We start from the raw sequence: 26,636 nt of genomic DNA, 5'->3' as shown, positions 1-26,636 counted from the left end.
CTGTGGTTTGTAAGCTAGGAATTCTAAAACACTGCATTTATACTTATTTAAACAGAACTTATTTTTATGACTGTTGCTACAGCATGGGCTTTTCTGACTACAGTTGTGTGAAAGTTCTTGGTATACACAGGACTAGATACAGCTAAAATATCTAGAGGGAACTTCTCATTCCCAATTAAAACTGGACTTTTGCATATTCAGTTTAGCAATACCTTTAGCACTCCAGCACCCAAGATCATTCCTTGAGTGCAAACAAACCACAGCACTTACTGTGCTGTAGACATATTAATAATCATTTCAACATTGTTTTTCACTGCCATCACATAAAGTGATACCAAAATACTGAAGATGTAGTAGTAAGGAGGGATAAAAGTACAAGACAAGAAGAGAGGAAAAATAAAATCCATTAAGGCTGAGACAGCATAAGGATGTTTTTAAAACAGGTGTCAGGGGAAATGTTTTTTTTTTTAAACCACCTCTGATTGGACTGGTTAGAGGAACGTGACATGCTGATAAAAATGGCCTGGAATTGAAACGACTGATTTTTCACTATCCTCAGTTAGCATAAGGTGAGTTAAATGATGCTAAATAACTATTTTTGTGTATTTGTGTTGTTTTTTGTATTTGTGTTAGCCTTAAATATCCCCTCTACACATGCTGGAAATGAAACTTATTTTTTAGTCATGGATGAGGAGTGCTCCTTTCCAAAAGCTTTCCAACATCTGTGAGGCTGGTTTATCACAGAAAGATGATTTTTTATTTATTGATATCCTGGGAGACACAGCAGGTAAAAGTTCAGACAGAAAATTAGGTAGTCTGCAAACAATAATCACTTTTCAGTACATTCACCCACTACAACACTTCTGTTTCGCAGGCACTTCAACTCAGCACATATAAGAAACAGAAAAGAGCAGCCATCCACTTCTCACATGTAAAGAATAAAAATGCTTGGAAAACACTTCTTCTTAACCTAGCCCTTTCCTCTTTCCTAGCTGAGGAGCTCACAATAGCTACCTCCTTAGCTCCAGCTTTACTGGTTGTACTCCTGACACTTCCCCTGGTTAACATTTCTCTCCAGATGGACTGGCAGACCACAAGAGTCCCAAGAGCCCTGGAAGCCCAAAAACTAAGCTAATAACATGGGTCATAAAACAGGTAACAGTTGATAGGGTTACTTGTTCATACAAACTTAGCTTCCATCATTTACTGTCATGTCAACAGAGAAGCTTCTCTGAAGATTCAGATGCTTCCTACTGTTCATATTCAGATGCTGCTACATGGAGGCAAAGAGCCAAGTTTTATGTACTGTCCAATGTTCAGATCCCTTAGAGAAAAATTCTCACAAATAATTCTCACAAACCCATCCCTATTCTCCAATCATTTATTTCTTGGCAGACTGAACTACAACGCATACAGTCTGAAATTTGCTACTTACAGACAAGAAAGATATAAACAAGTGAGATTAAAGAGTGAAGAGAAAATGCTCAAAGAAAAGGCTGTGAGCTCCGAGTGATTTTCATGACCTTCAAGATTTTATTTTCAACATTCTAATAAATATCAGCCTGAATTTGCACACTGATGCCTAACGATATATACAAAGCAGTAAAGATCTGTAGGTATGTAAGAGCAGGATTTATTTAAACAGAGTTTTATAACAGGACCAAAACAAAAAAGGACCCATAGCAATAGGCTATTCCCATAAGTCGGAGTGCTATGGGAGACTCAGCACTCTTATGCACTCTTAAGCACAAATCTGAGCTTGTCCCATTCCTCCCACTCCTCCTGCAGCCTCCCCAGAGGCCCTGTGCCTCTCAGTCGCTAGGAGAAGGTGGAGGTTGAGCTCTCTTCTCACAAGTTCCTCTCTTGGGTGGACCCTGGAAAGTTACCCAACACCACGATCAGAAAGTATTTCTGATCCAGCCAGGGAAATCAAATACAGGAAACTGTAGAGGGTAATTCTGCACGCTTTCAGTTCCACCTAAAGCAAACCACTTTTCTGTCCTAGTGCTTTTTGTGGCTGTTCTCCCCTGAAAGCTCTAAGAAAAGGAAGAAGATGCACAGAATCATCTGGTCCAAAGTAGCACATGCTACAACCCAGACAAGATCTAACTTCCCCAAAGAGTGACGGGTTCTTCCCCTTCTCACACATACACAACACAGTAAGCTGGCTAGGAAAACAGTCACACTAGGCTGCAGGAAAATGAAGACGACTCTTTGCTCAGTATGAGAGATCTAACAATGAGAGATCTAACATGGAGTGAAGGAGTCCACGTATGAGATAAGGGAAAGAAAAGGAAAGCCTGTGGAGAAAAGGAATAATACACTTTCTTATTTAAACTCTTTCTCTCTGACTCTCAAAACCCTCCATATAGGACCCTAACAGCATTATTGCTCTTCTCTTTACATAAAGAGTCATCACTGAGGGATTATCAGATGCTTCCCTTCTGTGCTCATTTGCCCTGCAGGCAGAACTTTGTCCACCAGCTGTACCCACTGCATGTGCTCATTATACTGTACACAATGTACACAACCCCCAGGTCCCATTTCTGCTGTTCCTCTCCCTCTGGCCTTTCTCTAGGAACAGATGAGGAAGACAGAGGACAATTTTTGCAGACTTACTGAGGGCCACTTACAGGTTGTCAGCAGGTCAGTTCTGGCCAACAGGCTGCGTGCTGAGGAGGGCTGCTAGAGCATTCAGACAGCAACTCTGCAGTCCTATGCAAATAGCTGTGCTTTTCCATTCACACATGAATTCTATTCTGCATCACCGTGCCTACTCATTAAACGTTTCTGCATCATATACACCAAAGTTGTTTTTGCATTGGAAAATATCCACTCTTACACAAACTGACTACAGCTTTGAAATGAGATTTTAGATTTGATTTGAGTCTGTGGTTTTAGAGTATGAATCGACATTTTGGGAGCTTTCTCCTGGGCTGCCTACAACCCGCTCCAGTGTAAATAGCAGCCACTGAACTCGCATTCATATGACTTTCACAGAAAGCAAGGCTGCTACCTACTTCGTTCACCCATCAAATGTCACCGAGTATAAAATACTCTGCAAGAACAACAGTTTCTCTCTTGAGTTTTTTTGAGCAGAAGCAGCTGTGACCTTCTCACTATCTAGTCTCGACCACCAGAACCTTCCTAAAGTTACAAAATTTTGAGAGATGATCAGAATATTTCTGTGCCCCCTACATCACGGCAGACTGCCTGGCTATCATCAGGGAAACTGAGAAGACTACTACTTTTACAGAAAATCCACAGGGTACACTCTCTCTCTATTTTTAAAGATTTTCTACAAACTGAAATCAAAACATAACAAAACCCACCCCTATGACAGCTTCAATACACATAAACATTCCCATTAATTGGAAACACTGCTTTCAGTCTCCTCTGATTATTATGGCTTGCTCACAAGTTTCCAGTGTCCTTCTGCCTCTCAGGTGCACATACAACAGAAACAAGAATAGTGACAGGACTGAGCTGTCCAAGATGTAGAAGTTTCACCTGTCACCAGCCTAATGATACAGATGCTTATTAATGGGCTAATACGTCCCCAAACGGAGAGAAGGTACAGACACAGCAATAAAGGCCCCCAAAACATAGGAGACTTAATGCAAGAGACAGTAGTGACTAATTTAGGATTGTACAAGTATTCAACACTGTAGATTATTACACAAAAGTAGGGTAATTAATCATCAGTCTTTTTTCCTTCCATATGGTTTCTATTTACTTCAAGTATATTTATATAATTTTATACATATGTACATAATATTACTCATACTTTTAAACATAATTTAAATAAACCACATTTTAAATAGATTGCATATTCTACTCTAGTTTTAGAAATGATAACCTAAAATTTAATTCCACAAAACTGTTAGTATTTATCAAGTGTTTTTAAAGAAAATGTATTTAGGTACTTAGTATCTTTCAAGATTTTTTTTTTAAAAATATATATAAATATACACACACATATACACACATGTCTTTTTATATATATATTTATATATAACATATATGTTTCATACACTTACCATGCTGGAGGGCTTTTAGTGGAAACCAAAAGAGAATGAATGAGTGGAAGAGGCCGTTTAAACAATGAACCCAGAAAACCTAAGGGAAAACAAAAATCCATGAGAACCATTTGCAATAAACTAGCTCTGTGAACCCTGACCTTTCTTTTTATTTGTGTGTTAGATTCACAAAATGTGTTTCTGTCAGGCCACCACTGTGAAGTAATATAACTGACAGGCACTTTCTGCCTCTTAGCTCTTCATGGGTCATTTGTTTATTTTTTCTTTTATTTTGAAAGCTTCTCTCTTATTATCTCTCCCTTTTAATTTCAGATTAGAAGGGAAATTAAAATATATGTGTATGGCAATACAATTATAAAAATTGAACTAAATCAGAGAACTGAAATAATTGCTATGTTGTAAGTAGAGAACTAAAAAGGAATCGAGCTTCAAATTTTACTTTTCATGTAATGAAGGAAAATTTGGACAGCAGAACAACCAAGTTAGAGTTTTACATGTAACTATCTACATATTTCTACATAGAAATAAATTTTAAAAGGACAAATAAACATATCTTCCTTGGGTTTCTTCTTACATGCTCCATTCTTAAAGTGTATAACTTCATCATATTTGATATATTTGCTAAATAATTCTAATTTCACTTTCAAGTTTATATCCACTTACAAAGAAACACCTTCTGAAAAGAACAGTATTAAGTGTAAATGTAAACATCCTATTAAAGCTTTACATAGTATATTGTATAAAGATATAAAAAGACTTAATCAAAAATATGTAACTCATGTCCTTTGGGATAGCAATCATGTTTTCTCATTAGCAATGCTTTTTACAAACATAGCCTTTATTGTAACTAACTGACAAGTATTACGAGTTTTAAGGTGTTCAAACAATAGAAATTAAGTTGCCTGCCTCACAACGTTTTCCACAATGTCTCAAAGCCTTTTGTTAGATCATATAGCTACACTAGGTTGTATGATCCAATTTACACTCCAATACTTTGCACATTTGAACTTGTGCTACTCATTAACCTTTGTCTCTCCTTCTTGCTGTGTCATTACCACAAGTTTTTATTTGACAGAAAGCACAGGTGGGTGCAAGAAAAATTAGTTCTACTTTTCCATTTTCCTGACCAATACTTATTGTCACATGCTAATCCTTTAACCTCTGTCATGACCTCATAACCTTTGATCCTTTTTACCATAACAAACATCTGCATCAACATTCAGGGCAGTAATGTTTCCAAATCTTTAACACCAACTATTCAACTTCTATAGCTGGGAATTTTGTAGACAGTTACCCATTTCAAGGGTTATATGGGAATAGCCACAGAATTTCCACTGAAGTCAACAAGACATCTGTGCAATACTGAAAATGTAAAGAGTCATCATTTTAAACATAACAATTCAGCTACTGCAATGCTCTTCACATATATTATTGTATTAAAACTATTGTAACATAGAAGTGCCTGTATTAACAGACCATGAAAAGTCTTATATTTGTAAAGCATTCACAGTGACACAAGAATCTGACTGGGAGAGTGAGGGAAGGGTGAAGGAGAAAAAATCTCATAAGCTTCAATGAACAAAGATGGTCTAGACAAATAATTCTATAAAAAGTACTCCAGTTCCATAATAAAACTGGCATATCCACATCTGTTATAAACTGTCACATGCAGGCATTGTTAATTCAATGACAAATTCAATGTACCTCCAAGTTTAACATACAGTGAAATTACTCGAAGTGTCCCAACAATGTTTAGAAAAATCAAATCAGACCAGAAGGAATTGTCTTACCAATGTCACCAGCATTCATGAAATTGCAGATTCAGGAAAGTTTAATTTATGTTTTTACTAGAAATTATTTATGGACGAATCTGTAGAAACTGTGTATATTTTATATATTAAGAAGTCCTACTTTCTTCTACTATCTTTTTAAATTAGTTTCTGCAAGCTGGATATTTCCCATGAAAATGCCCATTTCCCATGAAAAGTAGCCTCAGATTTCTTTTGATCCATCCTCCCACATTTTAAATGTATCAAAGTATTTTTTCCTAAAACTCAAAAGAAGACCATAAAATTGCAACTCAAAACTGACAAGGAATAGTGCAAAGTGCTTCCCTCTATAAATCTAATAACAGTTCTTATCATCTCCTGCAATACTTCTCCACATACTTCAATAATCCATTTCCATATAACAGTACAAATACATACAGCCCAAAGACAGAGAGCACTAATCACTTCTGCCTGCAGAAGACAGCTTTATTAACAGCAGAGAAAAAAATCAGGGTTAAAAAAAAAAAAAAAAAGGCTCGTCATCCTTCTTCTCATTTGCTAAAAATGGAAAATATGATTTGTGCCATTCATGGACAACTGGACAATTACTGGAAACAGTAGTAACAAAAATCCCCACCATTTTTAACCATGAGAATATGCAGCATAGAAATCAAATGGGTAACTATATTGAATTACTATTAATTTTTGCTTTAATTATATTTGATTTTCAGCTACCTTAGTATTGAAGTCCAGTGCATTTTGAGAAGTCTTGTATAACTCAGGATATTTCAGCATGTTTTCTTTTCGGCAGGATCTCTCAAATATTCCAAGAGTTAGTGGAGGCATTGCTGTAAACATCTAATATAGGTATTAAAAAGAAATATTGCAGAACTTGAAATGTGAGAACTTGCTTAAAAGTTTGCTTACTTAAGAAACTTTCGTCAATATAGTTGAGACCGAAACTGAAAATAAACGAAGCATCTTACCACATTGTAAAGACCTATACACCATCTTTCAAAAAGAATTTGTCCAGAAAAGCCGTTGACAAAAGCAAACCAGACCTGAAAAAGAGAAGAACCACACTAATCAGATGTCTTGCAAGGTATGGTAAATGTATTTTTCCTCTGCATCACAAAAAGGGATGTTCCTACAACACATTTACAACAGAGTTGAGAACATTCTGGTTGAAAACTATATAAAAAAATTCTAAAAACAACCTGCTTTCAGAAGACACGATGGGAAACATGATCAAAAATGTGAGCAATTCTGTCCAAATATGAAAACATTTCAAAGAGGTAGCCATTTTCAGAAGGAATTTGATATTTCACTGCATTTGTACTATATTTCAGTCTTCACAAAATATGAATTCTGAGAAATACAAAAGTTCCAGGAAAATGCTATAGATTAAAAGTAGTCATCTTCTAATTAGTAGCATCCTCCCTAACTTATGGAATGCATACAGTAAGCTGTAATTTTGAACTGAACACTGTATATGTCCTTTTTCCTACCTGAAACTCATGACATAATGAGGACGTGCCAGAGTACTAAGTCAATTACAATTACACAATTAACAAGCACTGATTCAGTTATAGAGTACTTTAGAGGGGTAGTTGGGAGCCTTTCTTTGCATAAATATTACCACTTTTGCTAAAAGATTAAAAAAATCAATTTAATTTGAAAGGCATGTTTCATCCACATTTTCTTATGTTTTTCAGTACATTATTCAGTGTGACAGTACTTTCTTCTATAAGTCACTCTATGCTTGCATTACATCAAAGAGAGTGGGTAAGAAGCATATCTGATCAATCTTTCTTAACAAGTTACACTGCAACTATACTGCATACTACAAATGTAAGTTATAAGGTGACAGAAGTTATGACCATCTAAACAACATTCTATTCTATTTAAGACTGATTTTGCAGAAATCATTAGATAAATAACCTTTTGGCAACATATGCCACTAACAGTACTAAGATATAAAAAGCCAAACATGTACTTACAACTTAAAAGCTCTAATTCAGTTTAGATAATGGATCAGCAATAAGATTACATCCAAAAAAAAAAAAAAAAAAAAAAAAAAAAAGGCAGAAATCCTGACACACTGCTCAAGTGAATTTTTAGATGCAGCTTTGCAGAGACTTTGCTACAGTTCATGTTTCATTTAACTTCATTATGGAAGCATGAATTGCTACAAATTACCCATTTATCAATATGTACTCAAACTGGCCTGCAGCCCACCAGATCCTATGAACAAGCTCATCATATTTTAACACGTGAAGGCGTGTTTGAATATGTTTGTGAATACTTTGAGATGGAAAAAAAATGAAATTAGAGTTAAAACCCAGCTAAAACTTTAATGAAATGAAAAGTAAACAGACTTTTTCCATGCCAATTATTGCAACAACATTGCGTACAAAATCATGAATGGCAGAGCGTGCAATACAGAGACATCATAGAATTCATTAAAGTTTCTGTCTGTCTTCTTAATATTAACTTCTTGGGTTTTGCTAATTTAACACTAACAGCTATACTTTTCTGTTTTCTAATGCTTCGGTCTATTCACAGAACAAACTAATGGGAGTAGTTTATAGCAGTTGATTAATCAGATTTTTATTAAATCTTCTGTTATGTATTTTGATTTTGGATTTTTGAAATCAGAGCTATGATTTAACTGCTGTGAATTTGGAAGACATTCACTACCAGCAGTTTCTCAGTAGTTATTTTTCAAGTTGACATGATTTACCATATAAATACTGTGGAATATGTTCTCTGTGTAATGCTATGTTGTGATGGAGTATAAATGCTTCTGTTGTACAAAATTATATCAGAAGAATGATACTTCAGGTGAAAACCATCAAGTGTTCAAACATTAAGAAATGACAAATACAGTATACTATATAATCATAACTAATGTTGTCTGTTTTATGTATTAGGAAACAGTTGTATGACCAAATAATTTTACTTCCAACTGGACCCTTGTCTCAATGAGGGAAAGAGGACAAAGATATTTTTCCAGTATTTTCTCAGCAGAATAGAATGAATTCCACAAAACAGACAAGGTAGTTCTCTGGCTTCAGACATTTCCCCTCTTGTGAGTTTCTAGAGTCTGCTGATGGCAACAGAGTTGCTAAAGACTCCAAAGAAAGGAAAGCATCAGGCAGGTACAATGAAGGAGGTAGTTATCACCAGCAATTGCTCTAATTGCAAATGTGAAATTATGTTAAAAATCACAAAAATAGGTATAAAAATAGGTGAATAAATACTAAAAAATGACTTTTGCAACTTCACTTTGAAAAATGTTCTAGCTCCTAGTTAAAGAAAACATCTGTATTTGGGAAGATATTTGTAGACAAAGTTAAACTAATACACAAGTTGAGGAAAGAATGCAACCTGGATTTTAGTTCTATTCTAGCATCTTAAAGAAGCGTTGGCACAAAACATGATTTCAAGAAATTGCTGCTTGTCTATCTAGCTGGTGATCGGTAGCAGCATGGAATCTGTGACAAGAAATGGTAATGGGAGTGCTTCAATCCCGGAGACCTACTAGGAAACCCCACCAACGAATAGTTACACTCTACTCTGCCTGTCAAAAATGGGTGCTGTTCACCATCTTCCCTCATACCGACTGTTACACAGCTTCTGAAAAACTGTATATGCAACTGTATAAACACTGTAGTAATGTGAGAGTGTGTGTGTGTGTGTGCGCGCGCGTGCACACGAATGTGCATGTGTGAGAGTGTAAGGTGTTTAAATGATTACACAGCTAACCTTCACTCTGCTTTTCTTCACTACTGAACAATCGATCATGCAGTCAACATCAGCACATTTTGGATGCTTTACAACTAAACATGTGAATCTAATTTAATTCAGAGGAACCTCATCACCACTGTTCTATAACAGCTGCACTGCTCAACTGCCTTCCCTCTTTTCAACCTTTGGATTATGCAGTTACTATGTTATTTTACTCCCAAACTAGAGGCAGATGGCTGGTATGCTGCTGGGCTGTAACAGGACATGGAAGTTTGCATAGAAGGAAGGACAGTTAAAGTGAGTGGATGATGGCTAACATCTCAAAAGGCGTAAGATAATGTTGTGAGACTAAAAAAAGCTAAAGCTGTGAGGCAGTCTATGATATAGCAGATATGGAAGCTTCCCTGCTCCCCTTCAGTTTAAGGTTCAAGTACATGCTAGGTCTGACGGTAATGAACATTACTTCTTGACAGAACAGTGAAGGACAGATATTATGTAATCTACCTGTTTTTTTTTTTTTTTTTTTTTTTTTTTTTTTTTTTGCATCAAATACTGAGGTAACTTTTAGAATTTTTAATTTGGAAGGGGTTTATGATGTGTGAAAAAGGACATGCTAATAGAAAATATGTGACATATATGTGCATATATGCAGGGCATAAAACTTTGTGCATCTCAGTGCTGGTGATCTCAGAAAGAGTTTAACAAAAGTACAACTGTTTTGGAGTAATGTAGAACAAATATCCAACAGACATACATACATATGATCCCAGTCAGCACCAAGGAGTATATGGAAAGCACATTAACTTTCTGTTGTGATTTAACTAGCAGTTATATGAAACTCTTGCTTAAAAAGAAAGCACCAAATATCCACATATTCTCTGCTATTAAAAATAAGTGATGTTAAGTAACACTTGAAAATGTTTTGAAGTGACTGTTTTAAAGAAATGTAAGTATTTATGACCAGTTTTGATTTACATGGAACGTGAGGTATGAAGTTACTACCAAGCCTCTCAGCAATGCTATGCATCATTTTATTCCTTAAACTTCTAATCACTTTCAGTTTTTATTTTGTCCAGAATTTAACTTATAATTTTTCAAGCTGTTGAATGTCTGAAAATTATACTTTTACTGTAAAATTGTAAAGAAATCCTTTAAGGAACAATATTAACTTGCTGAAATCACAGATTTTACTTTCCTCCAAGCAAAGTATGCAAGTTACAGGTACTTCAGTTGGAAAGTCTTACTGTAATAAGGAACTGGCACAAATCTTGGTCAGAGATCTAGATGCAATGCAGTAAGGTATGAAATTTGGTAGCACCGCTGAGTTCTACAGCTCTTGTTCAATCTAGCAAAAAAATGTTTCGGTAGGGAACCCTTTTAAGTGGCTAAACAACACTGTTGTAAAAATATTACTACCTAGTAGCCTACCAGATATACTACTGTAAGAGACAGAGTATCTTCAAGGCCTAAGCAGAAACAAAGGTTTTCTTTCACTTGTAAGATATCTAGGGAGAATCAATTGTATTCAAATATTCACATCAAGAACACCAACAGCTTGAAAAAAATTAGCAGCTATGGAGAAAAGAAAAAAAAAATAGGAGCAAGGATAAACACAGCCCTCATCTCAAGCTGGAAAAAGATGAGAAAAATATGTCACCTTTTAACCCCCTCTTAACCTCTGAACCCTAGAAAATTACATCCTTAACCTTAACATAACAAATGCAAATACAAACTCTACAGAGCTTACTACAGTATTAATAGTGACAGTGACAGAAAACAGCTTTGCAGTGGAAAATTATCTTCATGGACAAGTGTGTTTCATCCTGATTATGACAGACAATGAAGGAAGCTGTAAAATACCTGTACCTGTAAAATATTATTATTCAGGGAATATGGTACATGATGATAATTTAGGAACAAATTCAGGAACCTTCTTACAGGAGGTAGACCCTACTCAGACTGCTCAAATTATTAATCCAGCATCTCTGTATAAAGGAAAGAAGATAGGTGTCCTTGAGAAGCGATTTAGACTATGTAAATGAGGGGGAAGTGAAGAAGCAGACTATTTCATAGTTCAATAGCTACAGAATTTCCCAATGAAATTAAAGATTCAGGTTCATAGCCAATGCAAAATGAGATGGGCTGCAAATGTGGATCCTTATACTTCTAATTTTTCAAACCATATAATGAAAAGGTGGGCATGACCACTATCAATTCTGCTGTCCAAGTATTAAATTGAACTATATGCAGCTTTCATACATTAAGCATACTGATGATGTAGCATATGGACCTCCTGTGATTTAAGCATCCCTCTACCTCATCTTAGCATAAGTGACAGAACAACAGCTCCTAAACTCTATGGCTCAGAATCAGAGTATACCAGAAGGTCTATTTAGGTTTGGATTTATGCATGTTAGGGTCTGAATATGATTGCAGGGATTCATCTGATGTGCCAGGCTAGAGAATCAGGAACAAAATGGTAAACTTCAGTTATGGATAGGAACAACAGGAAAAGTGTCTAACTTACTAGAAGAATGCAAAGCACTTGGGGAAAAAAGATACTAAGTGCAATTTTATCTATGTTAGACTTGGCAGATAAGAAAAGATATGAGAGAGAGAGGGACAGATGTAGAATTGGATAGAAGGAAAAAAAAAATCAGGATTGAAGAGCTAAATGTACCAATAATTTGCAAAATAATAAAAAGATGTGCAACTGTCCGTAGACACCCACCACCCAAAGTTTAAGGAAACAAAGAGAGGCAGGTACAGCTAACAAAGTTTTTAGTACAATTTAGTTGTTTACACAAGATCATTTAAATTATGACATATGACCATGTTTAGGAATTGGTGACTGGACTTTAAACATGAGCTCCATGTATTGGTTTCTTTTGTTTATGTCCTGGTCTTTTATCTACTCTTTGGTTTGAACTTTCTCACAGAAATGACCTATGTAGATCTTTAAAAATTCTTTTTTTATTGTAAATCTTCTTTATTTAACATGAAACAGTTATTTTTCATTACTAGCTAGCAGATGACAAAGTAAAAATAGCAGGAAAATTTTGTTCCTCTGATGTTGAAGAGAGATTCACATAACTTCAAAGTGAGAAGCTTACCAAAGAGTATATGCACTGATGGCAATGTAAAAAAAACAAACCAATCCACAAAGGAGTTCTCAGTCTAACTTAACATCCTAACCATTATTAAATGATGACGACTCTCCCCTCAAAATGGGTCTGAGGCTCTGCATAAGCTTATCCCATGCGAATGTGAGGCTCTGTACAGGCTTAACAATGCACGTTAAAAGATTACTAGAAATTCACAGTTTGAACTTGCAGTTTAGAGCGATATTTCAGTATATAACCACAGGGGACTAGTCCCATACAACAAGTGAGGCCCATGTTTAAATAGCTATTGAATCAAGACACAGAGTGGAAAAAGTTTTTACAGACCACTTCTAGTTTCTTATGAATAGGAGTTTAAATGTATAGAAAGTGTTGTTATAGACCTTCAGTGTGTTCTGCACCAGGAAAGCAATGTCACTTATTTCATATCAATGCACAAGTGCCTAGGAAAAAAGCTGTGCTTTAGATTAAATGGCATTTATCATATTACGTTTGATTAGTACTAAACAGACATTTACCAAAATGCGTATATTAAGTAAAGGTAGATAGCATTAGTTGTCTTCAGCAAATAAAAGCAAACTTATTTTAAAGCAACTTCCAGACATGCTTTTCATAGTATTATTTTCTGAACGCCCGAGGAGGTGTGGCCACACAGGCTTCACAGACCTACTCCTGAGGTAGCATTTCTGCATGTTAAGCAGCAGCTTACAAATACTCATTGAGCTCGCTGCTCCCACGCCTCATCAGTACAAAACACTGAAAAGAGAGATTCAAGACTGGCAGTTGTCCTTTCTAGAGACATTCAATGATGAATATCTGCCCATTCATTCACAGTATTGACACGAGCTATTAACATCTGCAAAAGATTTTTGAGCTGACAAATGTTGGGTATGTAGGAATTCAAGTAAAAGTCATCTTGTCTTCCAGAGAAGGTATACATGATAAAATGCTTGTAGGCACTATATATGAAATGTAATAATCCATATAAAAATAATTTCTTTGCCCTTCCATCTGCTCCTCTACCTCCTGTAGTCTTTTGTATTTTTTAGATTATGATCTCTGTACCTTGCGTTTAACTTTCTTGCACAAGGGAATACAAATGGGGAGATACTTATGCCTGATTTAAGTTTTAAATTCACAAAGCGTGCGCAGGTGACAATGACACAATGCGAAGAAAAATAAGGTAGTATGTCCTAAAGCCCAATTTTATATGCTTTCTGTAAATACAAAATATACATTAATACTGTTTTAAATATTTATTTAGCTATTTATTTAACAGTATTTAATACTGTTTTATTAAAAGGTTGAAGTACTTAAAAAAAATACTAACAAAGAGCTACAGCTAATCAGTACTTCTGGAATTCAGACGTTCAGCTTTGGAAATGCAGGACCTAAAGATTGCCATCATTTTTAAAAACAACTAGGGATTTCTAATGGAGTGTCTTTTTGCATTGCTTCCTACTTTATATGTTATTCTAAATAGACTACAAACTTGTTGATACTTACATTGAAATCCATTCACATTAATAAGAATAAAGAGAGAAAGCACAGAAAATTTAGAAACTGTAAAAGTGAGGTAAGAAAAATACATAGATTTTGGCTACAACATTTCTACATTAAAAGATGTTTAAAGTATTTTAAAATATTACAACAGGTTATATCGTGAATTTAAAATTCAAATCAAATATAAACATCATTACTGGATATATATTTGGTTAGAGGAAAGCACAGAAGAAAGAAAGAAAGAGGCTGTTGGAAGAAAGAGAGGAACAGTAAATGAAGGGGAAAAAAGAAACATTTAAAAAATGTATTAAAAAGCATGTTAAAAATGGTATGGATGCAAAGTGGTCACAGAGATCATAAGTATTACAGTTATATACATACTGTCTTAACTATACCTGCTAGTAAACATACATTCATTACAGCACAGTCCCCTCGTACAACTGTATTTCTCACCCCTAGTGAAATTTTAATGAGACACCAGTCTCATTAAAATCCTAGATGAGAAAACTAGGTCAGCTACTTTTAGAAAAATATCCCTGTTCACAAATTAGAGCCTAGAAGGGGCATGGATTCCACATTAAAAAATAAAAGGTGTAGTGCAATAGCATAATTAAGCATGCACATAAAAAACACTAAGTACTGTTCTGAACAGCAACAGCCTAAACATGCAGTCCAGCAGACATCTGAAAAGGGTATTCAGTTTGCAGACTGGACAGTTGCAGACCCCAGTTCAACAAACAGCTTAAGCACATACATATCTTAGCAAATTTAAGGCTACTTATAACATATTACCTAAGGAATGCAGTTACACATAAATATTTTGAATAAGCTAGCAGTATGATGCAATACAAATATTCAGTACTAATGTAATACTAATATTCAGTAGGTATTTGTATGAGAACAAAAGTAACAAAATCTTACTATAATATTAATCAGTTTATTATAATGCAAGATTCAAGCCAGTAAGTGTTCACTGACAGTTTAATGCTTTGTAAAGATCATATGTATTAATCAAAAGCTCAAAATAATGCTTAAAACTTTGAAAAAGTAAAATTACCTCAATAATATAAAGGACTATATTCTTGTAGAAACAGTATAAGATGCATTTAGCTACTCTGTTATAGTTCCAGGCACCATGAACCAATAACAAGTTCTTCAAATACTTGAACTGCAAACAATGAAAAAGCACATACTTAGAACATGCACGCATTGATATTAATCTGATTTTAAATTACTTTACTGTAATGATTTACAGTGTAGTAACTTACCTGAGCAATTGAGTAATCTGAAGAATTAGCAGCCTGTAGACCTTCATTTCCACTAATACCAACACCAACATGTGCTGTTTGTATCATACTAACATCATTTGCTCCATCACCAATCGCTAGAGTTACTACCTTAACTTGTTTTTTAACCATTTCTACAACTTCAGATTTTTGAAGTGGAGATACCCTAAGGGGTAAAAGAAAGCAAAAGGTTTAATACAGGAATTTCAAATGAATGTACTTTTACTTTCCCCCTACAGTTGTACTTTCCCCCTACAGTTGAGAGGAGAAATTAATCTAGGAATGACTCTCAAAAGCTGTATCGATGAGATTATCATTTTGGCTCCATCTACCATCCTATACGTCAAACATGTACCTTCCATTTCATATTGCACAAGTTCTACTCTGCAGGCTGCAGCTCAGTTCTTGCAATATTTGAGACACCTTAACTGCAAAGATTATAGAGAAATTGTGTGCTAGGACTGATGTGTTCTACAAGGTGGGGAAGGAACGGAGCAAATCCTAAGCAATGTGACCATCCAGTCTTGTGTTCCTGGCACTGGAGTAAACTTCCCCCCTGCCCTGTTTAGTTGTACAGGTAGAAATAAGCAGAAATGCAGAAAACCTGTGTGAGTCTGTTTCTCCCCCCTGCTACTGTTCACTGCCTCCCACAGAGCAATTCTGGTACCAAAGTGTGACTCCTGCTGCTTCTAGTTAGGTTTACTGTGGAGCTGCTAAGGTGCATCTGGTGAAGTTCAGATCCTATTTCCAAGCACTTCTACCGCATCAACCAGAAACAGCTAAGAAACAAACAATTAATGATAATGCCATATATCCTAGGCTGAACTGTTTTCATCTGCAGCTTCGAGAGGCAGAGAAATTTTACTGATGGTTTAAAAAAATAATAAAAAAGGAAACAGTTGGAAGAAAATGGGTAATGGGGGGAAAAGTTAGGTAAGACAATAAGAATGATCATGCTGGGTTAAAGCAAAGATCTGTAGCTTCATATTTAGTCTCTTATGACACTCAGGAGCAAACAGTTATGGTATGAGTATCAATAAAAAAAAAAAAAAGAAAAAGAAAAGGATGAAGTCAGCCTTTCCTCATCTATCTTTCCAGCTTTCCAGCCAAACTGTTCCAGCTGCCTTCATGCAACAGCTAAACGTGAGAAAGATGCAGAACTTGCCACCGGATACAGAGTGACACCAAAAATTGGGGGAAAAATACATTTCTAACTAATTTTCTACAAATCGTCTATGTGCACACTTATGGCAATAGCCCCTCTGGCACCGTAAGCTTCTGTAATTTCTGTAACTTTGCAGCTGGGGCTGTGTGAGATTTTCCCTGCGATGCCAAAGCTCAGTGCTTAGGGTTATAAAGAGGTGCTCATACCCTGACTTCGTTCTTTCAGGTTAAAAAAAGAACTCCAAGATAAAATACAAGGTTTTGGTAACAAACTTACAAAAGAAAAGCACAAAAGAAAGTTAGTTCTAAATAACGTTTTTTCCTGAACATCCTCTGTATATTGATACTGATTAGGATACTGACAGGTAATATGGCCTGTGTAGTTCACAGGTTGAGTCCTCACCTGAACGGAGAATGCAGTATGGCACTCGTGCTCAGTAATAAGAGGAAGCATTACCATCAGATACCAAAAATTCAGCACTATTATAGCATCCATGCAGTCATAGAAATTTTCACAGAAGATCCTGCAAGCTCAAGGTCCCAAGAGCACTATTCTCCTGAGTATGTGAATACTGAGAGGCCTCAGGATACTTGAAAATATTATACCATTATAATTGTTAATAAGATTCCTGAAGGGCAAGTTCTTTCTAGTTTGAAGAACTCTAGCAAATCTGGTAACCTGATGTAGCAAAATCACTGCCCTATTTATATTAATTTATAGGATGAGAAACCAGTGCTAATGAAAGCAATAATAAAAAGAAACCACCTACAAAAGAAAAAAATATTTCCAACTATATATATTGGTCATATTATTAGTCAATACAAGCTCCTGGTGTAATAAGATGCTCCTGTCTCCCCAGTGAACACTGGCATTACAGCCAAGGCTAAAGGATCTGCTTCTCTTGACACTGGCCAGTCTGACAAGTTAAAGTTCATTGCTCTTTATAGGAACCCAACTGTTGATTTATAATTCGGTTTTCTAGAGGAAAAGTTTTCTTCCCAACTTGACGTATAAACCTTCTCATCACAATTCTTCCCCTCCCCCTACAAAAACCCCAAACAGAACAAAACCCACACCTCTTTTAAAATAAAAAATGAAAAGAAGTTAAATTTCCCACATATTACAACTAAGTTTTATTGGTTAAAGAACAGTGATGCACCAATTACCTTTCTTCATCAAGCACTGCTTGACCTTCACTTTCTAGCTATCTGTAACCTCTAGCATAACTACCAGTAAATAGAACAACAAGCAATTACATGACTGGCTGAAGCTAATGGCGATACCAGCTACCTTCCATTCTGCTTCTATGAAAAAGCAACTGGGTGACACTTTATTTACTGAGAGACAGTTCAACAAAATCCAATGTTCACAGGACAGACAAGCTATAAAACTTAAAAAAGAAAAAAAAGGAAAGCAAAATTTTCCTTAGAATTGACACTGAGGCTGATGACTGATTCCATGTTTTTATTGAAAAAATAAAAGCAAAAGGGAGTCACGAAAAAGCTCAGGAAAAAGCTCATGAAACCACCGACATCACATTGCTGTTATTATCAATCTATTTCTTTTATTAACAAATCCAAGTTACAAAGATCTGAGAAAAGCTAAATACGGAGGCCAAAAGGAGAAACAGTCTTTGAGAAATATTCCTGAAAATGGTCTTTAGAAAATTCCAATTTCTGCAAACCCACAAAACTTTTCTATGATAGGAAAATACTCTCCCACTAAAATAGAAGCTATTTAATTTTTAGCAATCCAAGGATAATCATGATCACTCTGAAATACACCACACCTATCAGTTTATGTTGTTAGTCCATAACGCCAAGATATTCATTTTACAATGGAAAGGAACAATACGTGATCTGATTTGGGTTGTCACAGAAGAAATAGGAAGCAACAGTATGAAGCATATAGTTCATTTAAAAAAGAAAAAAGAAAAGGGGGTACACTAATGGTGGTTGCCTCTATTTCCTAGACCATGGTGATCAGCAGTGAGACAGTGTTGCTAAACAAAACTGGGTGCCTGGCATCTACATGTCTTTCCTCATACAGCATATTCTAATTCCCACTGGGAAACATCCTTGTAGCTCTAATCTAGTCTTCTAATCTTCCTCTCCATGTGCCATAGGGCACCTTCTCACAATTCACCTGAGGGTGATGCCTGATCAGCTGAAAAAATCCCCCAATGCCTCCTGTACCAATGAAGTAAAACTTCTTAAACTTGAAGTGCAATCAATCAAAAAGAGGTTAAATAAAGTCTAACTACATGGTCTTCCAAAAGCAAAAAAGAAAGCAGTGAAAAATACAGACTTTGGATTGAAGGCTGCTATCTAGATACTTTATTCAGCAGCCTGTGCAACACATCTTTGTACATTACCTTTTTCAAAAGTCTAATTGCTTGCAGAAATTGGGATGATAGCTCCTAGGCAGAGCCGTTCAAAAGAATTTCTATGGTCCAAGTATATCAAGAAGTGTTTCCATGATCAAAAGATTATATATGTTATGTATCTTATTTGAAACGCTGCTTGGTGATATCAAGACTAGCTACAGCCAGCTTCTACAGAAGATTCCTGACCCAAGAACTGAAATAATTTGAAAATGTTACAAATGCAAAAATAAAATTCTGAGATTATTATTACTAAAAATAGGATGTAAAAATATTATTTTTCTTCATGATCTAAACTGTGTGAGATACTACGTCTTTTACAACACTACTTAGAAAGTGCATTACAAGAGAAACTGATTGTTTTCTTATTTTTGCTTCAATACTAAAAAAATCAATTCATCATGATATGCAGATCTACCGTAAATTATCCCCTTCAAAAATGCTGTTTTCCTCTGACACGGTAAGATTTTTATAATTAAACTGATGAGGCACTTCCTGTGTCTACCTGGGAATGAAAAAAGTGGAAGTTAAAGCTGATTTTTAAATCTACTTAACTTTCAAGGAACAGTGGGTTATTTTCCTTTTGGACAATGTTATAGGGCAGTTGGAAGATGACACTTACTTTCATCGCCACATGAGAGCAAAGTGTACTGGAGATCTTCAAATTCATAGTAAAATGTACCTTCTGTTCAATTTGTTCACTCTAAGCTGTACATTTTTATTACAGAATCATCATTTTAACATACTTTTTACACATATTCCTTGGAAGGCAATATAGGGTTGGAATTCAGCTAGTCTAAGTCTTTAAGCCAAACATCTGCTAGAAATTAATAGCATATGCAGATTTTTGAAGTGAAATGTCTACTGAATGTTTGTCAGCTTCATCTGTGTTATGGCTACTCTTAGGAGGAGTTCATTGGCAATAAATGCTTCTGAACAAGTGAATACAGTGTGAAAGCTTCAAATCACAGAAAAGCTACCAATAAAAAACTGCTATTTGTACAGGATATCCTAAAACGGTTCTAGTTTAATAGAAACTGCAACATTGTTTCTTTATATAGCATGAAATGTAGCTTTAAGTCAAGAAAACAGAGGAGAGAAGCAGAGTGTTGAAATAGCAGGTCTCCACACATCTACTGCTTGTTACTTACTATACTGAGCAAAACTGGAACTAGTAGAATGCCCACAAAGCTCCTACTTGCCTGTGTGATTGTCATGAGGACTGTTGTCATAATATGGAAGTGATTATAAAGATGTTTATTCATCACACAAATGCTAAAGTAAGATCTTAGTTTAAAAGAGACTTTAATGCTGGAGCACGGCCACAAAGCTAAACCTTAAAAATCAAAACCCCAAACCGTTTCCTCTCCTTTTGCAAGACAGAAAAATTTCCATTTTAACACACAGATCCATTTTGAACATACTGCTTCTTCAGAAGGATCTGTTTTTACCTTAGTGAAACATTTTTAAACTCTATACCTGAACTGACATGAGAACTTTTTTTTTTTAAATGAGAAGCATTTAAGTATATTTAAGTGTATTTTCAACAGTTCCCAAATTTGCATGCACTGTGCCTCTACCTTCAGATACTGAGGTAATGGGCAAAAAGACACTTACGTAACTTTTTAAAGAAAGATTTAAATTTGGTGAGAAATGATGCTGAATTCCCTGAATTATTTTATTCTTGTACAAGATCCAGGCTGACTTTTCTTTTCATGCATTCTTCTTCTAAAGCAATTGTAATCAGACTGTGCAAAGAAAAGTGGAATTAGATGTAACTTGAGAAGACAAACACCCTTAATACTTTCAGTACTGCATTAACTGTGAGAACCTGAGTCTGTGAAAATATCTAATAGTGATAAACATCAAGCTCTAGAATGAGAGTTTGAATGTCTTGTTTCTGAGTTTATAGTTTATATTTCAGGTCTAATATAGAAAACAGCTTTGTCTATGCTAACACAAAGGTCAAAATAGTGAAAATAACCTGAGAACATTAATTGGATATCCTTGCAATAGTCTCTCTAGTTATTTCCACAGTTCTGGAATTTGTGATTGCTTTTCTAACATGGGTGTCCTACCTGAGTTGCCAATGATCTGATAAAGAAGAGTTCCTGCTTTTGCTTTTTGACAGATCAATCACTTGGGTTCAGCCACTTGTTTAAACATCAGCAGGAACAGTTCTTGTTTATTTAGCTAATAGTTGGTCCAACTCCCTTTTCTTTCAATCATTCAGATGTAGAAGGTGATGTACTGCACATGAGATGTTTGCTGTTTCTGTGTTTAGAGCCATACAGAAGATGCGAAGAAGGCCCCAAAACACACAAGCTATCACTTTTACAGTAATGATGCATTCCTTCCTTAAAATAAATCTGGAAATGTTAAAAGACTAGCCAAACTGCTTTCATATTTTGCATATTTGCAGAATGAATATATTTAATTTTCTTTGACCTGGCAAAGGTTCCCTTGCTACAGCTCTAATAGCTAACATTTACAGTTAGGGATTTAAGGTCTGATTGTTTTGTAAGAATCCCAAAACAATAAAGAATAAATAAAAAAGGTGTTTCCATCAACTTCAGGAAAAAAGTATCACTCGGAGTCCTATCTTCCACATTTTTTGTGCACTACTTACACAGTGCAATCTATGCTTTACAGAAAAGGCACAGATACAAATTCTTGCCTGCGGAGGGAGCTCTGCGAAAGAATCTACATGTGCCAAAGCCTTCAGGTAACTGTAACGTCAATTTAAGGTTAATATCAATGTCTGAGACTATCCTAGATAGTCAACAACTGATTTTTCTGGGTATATGCAACCTGAATGACTTTGACAGGTACAAACCTGTTTCATCCTTCACTACAGAAATATTTTGCTTGAATGATTATATTTCAGAATTTCAATTACTAAAACTTTTTAATATTTCATGGTTGGAAGACGTGCGCATATATGTATTTGCCTACTCTGAAATGGAAAATATTTCTTAATTTTCAGATATCATTAAGAAAATTGCAGAGAAAGAAAAATGTAAACCTTACCTGCAACAAATAACAGCTTTACACGACAAAGCCAAATCCAGGAAATACTGTCTCACTCCAAATGTCAAAGCATACTTCAGGGATTTACCATCAATGATAAGAGCAAAATCATTTTCCTTCCTTAAAGCATCACCAAGAGTACTGCAATGATGGCTAAGTGTCTCTCTTGTTCCCTATGGCATATAAAATTGCAAGAGTTGATTATTTTTAATTCCTACTATTCCTATTTTTAAATTCGAGAATATTTTCAGTGTGATTAGAAATATCTTCATTCACCTTTTAAGGAAATTACCTTTAGATTATGCTATCAGATCTATCAAATATATCATATCAAATAATAACAACAACAAAAAGTATTTGCAATAGATGTGCTATTAGAAACCACAGTGGAGAACGCACACAGCATTGCTCTAACAACCTGCCAAAAAAAATGTTCAGAAGTTGTGGTGGAACTTTTAATGCTGTTTGAACGGCAACAATAGCTGCATAAATGGTTGCTAACAGACTTTACTAAAGTATGTTTTTTACAAACCTATCCAAAGGAAAATTGACATATATACATACCTGAAGAAATATATTTTGTTCACTGTTATACAAAATAGATATAAACATTCAGAAAAAAGTAAAAAGTCAAAGATAACTCACAATACAAGTAGATGCATTATAACTGATAATTCTAACCATCATATTAAAATTATACTTTAAGATAAGCCAACATTAACAACACGTTATACAAAAAACTGTATTTCATATTTTTTCAGCTGCTATGGAAAGTTTGAATCACACCTGCACAAATTGCTATTCTGTGATCCAGCACTAAGAGCTTTTGATTATATTCAGTGGACAATACCTTCACTTGTATTTATGCAGCAGGATTTCTTAACCACCTTTGGAGAGGTCACTAATATCTAGTTAATTACAGCAAAGTTCTACCATACCACGTCATGAAGAAGAAGAAAAAACAAGTAACTGCTTATTATATTTCTTTTTTCTAAATGGCCTTTATAGAGTTACAACCATTCTTTTCTTCTGCTGTTTTTTCCTTCACAGACCAGAAGTAATAAGGGTTTTGGAGAAGAAAGGAAGGTCAAACTTTTGCTTGTATAAAACTCGATTTCAGACACAGTCACAGCCTATGACAATAATATTCCTACATTTTTCTACAGTCTTAACAACTGAACAATTATTTTAGCAGGGGCATGCTACTTCAGTGACGTGTATCCATCTAAAAAAAAAAAAAAAAACACTAAGCAGATGTAAGTACAAATCTTTAACACTCTAAAATGAAATTAATAATAATGCTCTGCCTTCTCCATTCAACTTCCTCACTCCATTTGCTATTCTCTGTTTTTTGTCTGCTTTGCTTTCACTCGTCTTCTAAAAATTGATTGCTTTATCTAAGATGAGACTAGGCTCTTGGGGCATTCTGCACTTCAGAGGTTTCCTCTCTCTCCTTCTCTGAAGGTGCTGCAATGGAAAGGAGGTGCCACTTTTTTAACATGTAATTTTAAACAAATTCTTAAAAATTACAGTAACCTCCATAACTATTTTCCAGAATATTATTCCAGAATATATTTATTTGAATAACAAATACTGCAATATACAAGAAAGTATGAGTTTTTCTCATGTCCATGAACGTACTTCAAATATACTTTGTGCATGTGGGGAAAGGAGCTCTCAATCTCTATACAATCAAAACACTTCAGTTTGAAATATGGACTATGGTATGGATATAATACTTTATATTTGTTATGTTTAAAATAAGCTGTACCTACAAGCAGTTACTTTTTAAAATATGTTGCTTAACACACATTTAATCAACTTCTAAACTGTCATATTAGAAAATGGTTAATATGCAGTGCCTGTTTACTCAGTTTTATATTGGACTCTTTTTAGTAGTTAAATAAAACTACTCCAGTTTATTTCATTACATATAAAGAAGCACACAAAGTTGTCAGTCTTTTGCACTTTAAATCCATTGATTAAGTATGCAGTAGTTCTGAAATCCAGTCAGTGCAACTAACCTAAACACAGGCTAGTAGTTCTCACTCCTCTCGTATCCATTAATTTTTACTCAGAGACTGGTTGAGTGAAAAAGCAAAATGAAAGGCATAAACAAAAAACCTTTCCTGTTTTTTTCAGTAAACAATGTTCACTTAATCTTTCTTAAGCTATCCAATGAACTAAACTAAGAAAAGAAAATTGTCTCTCCATTAATATCACAGGCTATTTGTGTCAAAAGCTGGCTTAGTATTTCAGCAAACCCTGGTTCCAGACATTGATTAATGTCGTCTGCTTATTCTGTGTTGGGATTTTTATCGACAAAATATATTGCTTAAAATAATTTATATTTAAAATATATTAATCACGACTAAGTTCACACTTTGATGTTGAAAATGTATCATTCTAAGTGGGTCAAAAAACATTTAAATAAAGTACTTATTTAGAAAAACAAATATTTTTAATTCATGTTGCATCCTCCTACCCTTACATACTGCCATTGAATCCTTCAGTTCAGCTGCTATGGTTCTTGCTGATTCTTTTACTTTTTATTTACCTTTTTCCCCTTCCTTTCCCTAACCCCAATCTTGAGCAACCTGAACGTAATACAGAATAAGTTAATCTTAGCTTCTGTTTTTTCTGCAGAAGCCTGCTGTACAGGAAATACTCCTGCTGGAGAAATACTTCAATTTTTAAGTTCATTTAAGGCTCCTTCAGAGGGTGGTAACAGGAATTATATCTTTTCCCTTCACGAAATTTTACATGTAATCTTTCATTTCTGCATTTGCTTATTGCAAATTTACGCATTTGGTTATTTGCTCATTGCATTTGCTTATCCAAAAAACCTTTTCTTTACAGAGCACTGAAGACTGGTAGTTTCAACCTTTATTTGTAGTTCAGTATCCTGCTTATAATTTGAGTTGTTTAACCACATAATAACAAATAATTTTTGGCAGATACTAAGAATTCTCTAAGAAACAGCATTAGAAGGAACTTAGGATTAGTTTGGGTACTGGCTCGTACTAGTAGAAGCATGTGGAGTTGCTGGCTCTTTGCCTGCATAGAAGATGGCACCATTACTAATTCCTGCTATTTGGAATTTGTTTGATTATCATTCTGAGGTTTGTTTGTATAGTAGCTACACTGTGGTTTTGGAAGCTGCAGACTAGGTCTCTAGTTATTTAGCAAAATTTTGTCACAAAGACGATAGTCTTCCAAAAGCCCAATACTAAAACTAAGTGCTAAGATTAAAAGGAGGGGAAAAATCAGTGGTTTTAGCAGAATTTTCTGTATTGGTCCAGATAAATGATGCTCCAGACAAATGGATGCTAAAAGTTCTTTTTCTACCTTCCCCTCCCCTCTTCTAGATATCTAGGTATTTTAAGTAGTTAAAGAACACAGTGTTTTATTTTGACTTACAATCATTATTTATATCGAAAACTTTGCAGGTTTTACTTACATCAAGAGAGCCTTCATTTATAACAATTAGTCCCATGTTCTTTCTCAAAAGTTTACAGGAGTGACCTGTTAAAAATATTTTTGCATTCAAAATCTGCTCGACAAAATCCTTTACAACGTAACAAAGCATTTTTATGGAAGGGAACTATGGACAGAATTAAAAACAAACTGCCCCAACTGAAATCAATGTTTAAAAAAATTATTATATATCATTCTATTAAAAGTTAGATATACGGTATAAGTCAGAATAGTCAAAATTTTCCTTGCTGAAATTTGCAACTGTTGTCTCTCATCCTGCTGAGCACCTATGAATAAAACACATCTTCTCCATAAATCCCTTTCAGGTAGTTGAAGACAGCAAATAGATCTCCCTTAGCCTTGCAAATTTTTGGAATGCAAACTTTCATACAAATAATTGCATATAAAAATACTCCCATCATTTCTGTTATCCTTTGAAGCTTTAAACAGAACATATGTATTAGGTTATGTGATAAAAAGCTTTTCTCCACACAAGCAAAGGAGAGCAGAGGCACAATGGCAGATGGGGGAACCTGAATAACACCTTGCCTGGCTATTCCCCGGCCCATCACAGGAGAGTGGTCAGCCCATCAAGGGCTCATCTCCCCAAGCACAGAAGAGAAGCACGATGGCAGGTGGGGAACCCAAATGAAACTACACCTTGTCCGGCTCCTACCAGGGCCCTCCGAGGAAAGCATCAGCCCTATTGCCCAGGTATGAAACCCAGTGAGGTGAGTCAATGGGAGCAGCTGTCCAGGGCACCTTTCAGACTAAGTGGGGGTCACTGCCTAGGGGTATGGGACACCTTGTGGGATGCAGGGGAAGAGCATTTTGGGATTGCACAAGACTTATTATGGGATATTTAGGGGAGGCACAAGCATGGGAAAACATAGGAATAAAGGGCTGAAAAGGGTTAGGGCTGGTCTGTATGTTTGTTTGGCCATGCCCTGCACCTGATCAGTGCAGTCTGTCCCATCTGCTTCCTAAATTCCTTTTTTTTTTTTTCTAAGTATTCTCCTGGGTGAGGGAATCTGTTCTGTGCATGCGTGTGTGTAGGTCTGAGTGCGAGCAACTGAAGTCAGACCACAGGTCAGAGGGCCCATGTGTCTGG

The 26,636-nt window shown here is 35.4% G+C and overlaps 1 protein-coding gene across 5 annotated transcripts in view; it reads right to left on the bottom strand.

The window, feature by feature from the left end:
- ATP8A1 (ATPase phospholipid transporting 8A1) overlaps positions 1–26,636 on the bottom strand; it is a 116,339-nt gene that overhangs the window by 31,321 nt on the left and 58,382 nt on the right. For all 5 annotated transcript variants that reach the window (XM_026093656.2, XM_026093657.2, XM_026093655.2 and 2 more), the window contains 7 exons: positions 25,509–25,573; positions 22,049–22,221; positions 15,453–15,636; positions 15,242–15,352; positions 6,796–6,870; positions 6,545–6,667; positions 4,041–4,119 (listed from right to left, as the gene is read on the bottom strand). In XM_026093656.2, coding sequence (XP_025949441.1) covers positions 4,041–4,119; positions 6,545–6,667; positions 6,796–6,870; positions 15,242–15,352; positions 15,453–15,636; positions 22,049–22,221; positions 25,509–25,573 — 810 coding nt within the window. The remainder of the gene's footprint in view (positions 1–4,040; positions 4,120–6,544; positions 6,668–6,795; positions 6,871–15,241; positions 15,353–15,452; positions 15,637–22,048; positions 22,222–25,508; positions 25,574–26,636) is intronic.

This window comes from Dromaius novaehollandiae, chromosome 4, assembly GCF_036370855.1.
Source record: "Dromaius novaehollandiae isolate bDroNov1 chromosome 4, bDroNov1.hap1, whole genome shotgun sequence".
Classification (NCBI taxonomy): Eukaryota; Metazoa; Chordata; class Aves; order Casuariiformes; family Dromaiidae; genus Dromaius; species Dromaius novaehollandiae.
This window is presented reverse-complemented; position numbering and strand designations above follow the sequence as displayed.